The sequence below is a fragment of the Propithecus coquereli genome, unplaced genomic scaffold, assembly GCF_000956105.1.
Source record: "Propithecus coquereli isolate 6110/MARCELLA unplaced genomic scaffold, Pcoq_1.0 Scaffold22, whole genome shotgun sequence".
Taxonomy (NCBI): Eukaryota; Metazoa; Chordata; class Mammalia; order Primates; family Indriidae; genus Propithecus; species Propithecus coquereli.
In genome coordinates, this window is record NW_012147189.1 from 5,564,541 (window position 1) to 5,567,771 (window position 3,231).

General features: G+C 36.1%; 1 protein-coding gene across 1 annotated transcript in view; it reads left to right on the top strand.

Annotated features, from left to right (window-relative positions):
• The window catches only part of ADGRV1 (adhesion G protein-coupled receptor V1), a 539,879-nt gene that overhangs the window by 342,470 nt on the left and 194,178 nt on the right, over positions 1–3,231 (top strand). Inside the window, exon 76 of the mRNA XM_012644750.1 lies at positions 437–553. Coding sequence (XP_012500204.1) covers positions 437–553 — 117 coding nt within the window. The remainder of the gene's footprint in view (positions 1–436; positions 554–3,231) is intronic.

A 3,231-nucleotide genomic window follows, 5' to 3' on the forward strand; every position in this document is an offset into this window, starting at 1 on the left:
ATAGGATTTGAAATTTTAAACTTATCTTAAGTCCATTTTGGTAAAGTCAAAAATTTTATTTCTCTTTCTTTTCTCTCTCGTTGTCTTTGAGTTACATAAGGAATGGTGTTTCCACTGTATTTTCTCTTTTCTACTCAGCTAAAATAAATGTGTTTCACAGGATTTTTGTTTTTGTGATAAAAACAAGGTTCACTTTGAGAATTTTCTCTTAAGAGCCTAGAGCAACATGCAGCATAATTTCATGTCATTAATTTTTTCTTAGAAATATAAAAATCCACATATTGCTATTTTAGAATGACTCAGTATATCAGTTTGGGCAACAAATCAACTTATTTTCCCTTTGAATTATAGATTTAGATATGAAAGCGGTTTATTTTCTTAATATTCTTCATTGATTTGAGCCTGTTTTAAAAATAGAATTATCTGTTTCTTACAGATTGTGTTTCTGGCGTCTGCATATGTAAGTCCTCAACTTGCTGAGGAGAGCTGTTCAGCCGTGGCTGCTGTTACACATTACCTGTATCTATGCCAGTTTAGCTGGATGCTCATTCAGGTTGGTATCTCATTCCCTTCCCCTGGCCCCTTCAACCCTTTAATGAATCTGGGTGGAGTGGTCTTAGTGTCTGATATTCTTTAAACTAAATGGAAGTAATTCCATATATCCATCACTGCATTCTGGATATAAATGCCAGAAAGACTCTGTAAGCTGTACAACATTAGAGAGCATGGTGAGTTTGAAGAAATGAGAGAAATCTAGAAGGGTTGGAAATAAGAGAGTGGTTGGAGATGAGGCTTGCAATGTGGACATTATAAAAGCACAATAAGAAATTTGAACTTTTTTTCTAGGGGAAGTAATAGAATGAATGTAAGCAAGAGAGTGACATGATAAGTTTGGATTTTAGAAATATCTGCCTGTTTATAGTGAATCAAAGATAGGAAAGTGTGGATGGAGATGCGAATTAAGTAATGTTAGCTGTATTCAGGGGCAAAACAAGGTAGTGTGAACTAGAGAGGGAGCAATGGAAGCAAAAGGGAAGTGGACAGCTTTGGAGATTTTTTTTTTTAAGTAGAACTACAGGCTGCTGAGGTTGGTTATAAGGAGTGCAGCAGGTGGAACCCAGGACGTTTCGCAGGTTTCTGGCGTGGGTGTCTAGTGGACAGTGTTGACCAAAATTATGATCACTGGGGAGAAAGATGGCAAGTTTAGTTTGGGACATGCCAAGTGGGAAGTGCTTATGAGAGAACTCCAGTGGAAATTTTGAGGGAAGTGGGATACACAGAACTAAAGGTCAGAAGGGAAGCCTTAGAAATGCATTAGAAAGTTATTCACTTAGAGTTGGAAAATTGAGCCATTGCTTTGGAAGAGATCACCTGGGGAGAAAGTGTAGGGTGAGACCAGAAAGTCCTAGCATACTCTCCTGAGAAACTAGCAAATGTTGGGGGATAAATTTGAACTCTTTTTTTTTCTGACTAAAATCCCAAATTCTCCCAATTATCCTATGTTTATTTGCTTGATAAAGAGGCTAACGTTACAGTTGGACCGTCAACAGTGTTAATGTCACTAATTAAATGGCTAAACCAACATGCTGCTTTTGATAATGCAATACTACACAGTAGTATTGTTAAATTTTTCATGCGATAGAAATAGTTTCATATGTGCCTCTGAGAACGTATGTGAGCTGTTTTATGTAAACAGATGCACTCGGGCACTTGCATATCGTTTTTCTTGTTGAATGAGAAGGGTGTGGGACTCGATTGTGTAACAATGTTGAAATGATAGTAAAAGCAGAAAGAAAGTGAGATGGTAGTGTTATGATAGAATACCACACAGGCTCAAGGAAGGAGTATTTTCCCTGATGCGATATGATAGCATTGGGGGATGAAGAAGAGAACTGAATTTAGTTAACAGACCTATTTGGAACAAGTGCAGTCATGGATCTGGGTTTGAATTCTGGCTCTGCTAATATCTGTACAGGCTTAATCAAGTTATTGACTCTCTTAAGATTTGTTTGTAAATCTGCATATGGGGATAATATGTTTAATTTATAGAATTATTATTTTATAGTTGTTTGAGCAGCTCTCATAATGGGAAAGTTGTGTTCTCAAACTCCCCCCCAAAAAGCAATTAAAAATCAAAAGTAAATCTAAACCATATAACATAAAACATAAATATTTGCTGAAATTAGAATAACATTTGCTAGATTTTCTGGTTATAAAATTCTTGAGGAGTTTATCTAAGCTGAACTTTTTAATATTTACTTATCTATGTTAGTATCTGTTTGCCTGGACGGAAGTCCCCAGTGGTGTGCTGAAGGTCTTTGTCCATGTCCCTGACCTATTCGGAGTTTTTGATTCATGACTTGGATGAAAACACAGGAAACCACTTATTAGATATGCACATGATACGGAGCTGATGCACATGATACAACAGCGAGCTGCCTGCGTTAAGACTATGTGTAGAGCCAATACAGAGAAACTACTGTGATAGATTGAAAACTAGAGTGAAAGACATAATCCAATGGAAGTTAATGTAAACGACTTGAAATTGTAATTTAACATAAACTCAGTAGCTATCAAATGTGGGATCAGAATGCTTAGGAATAGAAACTACAAAAACAACACAGACCTGTTTCATTAATAACAGTATGGAGGCAGCCATGGTTACATTGAAATCTATAATATTAAGACTGTTTTGGGACACAGTAACCACTTTCATGGATTATGTTTCAGCAGAAACATTAACCATGCAACAAGAAGTCAAAAAACAGTCCTATAAGAAACTTGAGACAGTTGGAGACAACTAACCTGGAAAAGATTTAGGGAGATGTGATGTCTGTCTACAAAGAAGGGAAGGGCTACTACAGAGGGGGAAAAAAAAACAAAAAGTAAACTATGTATCTCTATTTGGCAAAACCAAAACAAATGGGTCAAAAATTAGGAATCAAATTTTGATTCAGGTTAAGAATTTCCATAGTCAGTAAAACTGTCAAAGATGAAGAGGCTATTTCTAAAAGTAGAGGGAATCCAATCACTGAAATATATTCAGAGGGAAATGACCAACTTTCAAGTATGTTTTAGATGGATTTCCTGCTTCGAAGGAGCGTTATACAGGATGGCATATAAGATTTCACCCAATTTAATGGAGTTTGGTGTATTCTGTATTTTTCCTTGAGTCTTAAGTAAATATGATTGTGGCTGGTGCACATTTAGTAAACTAATTAGATTTCTGTA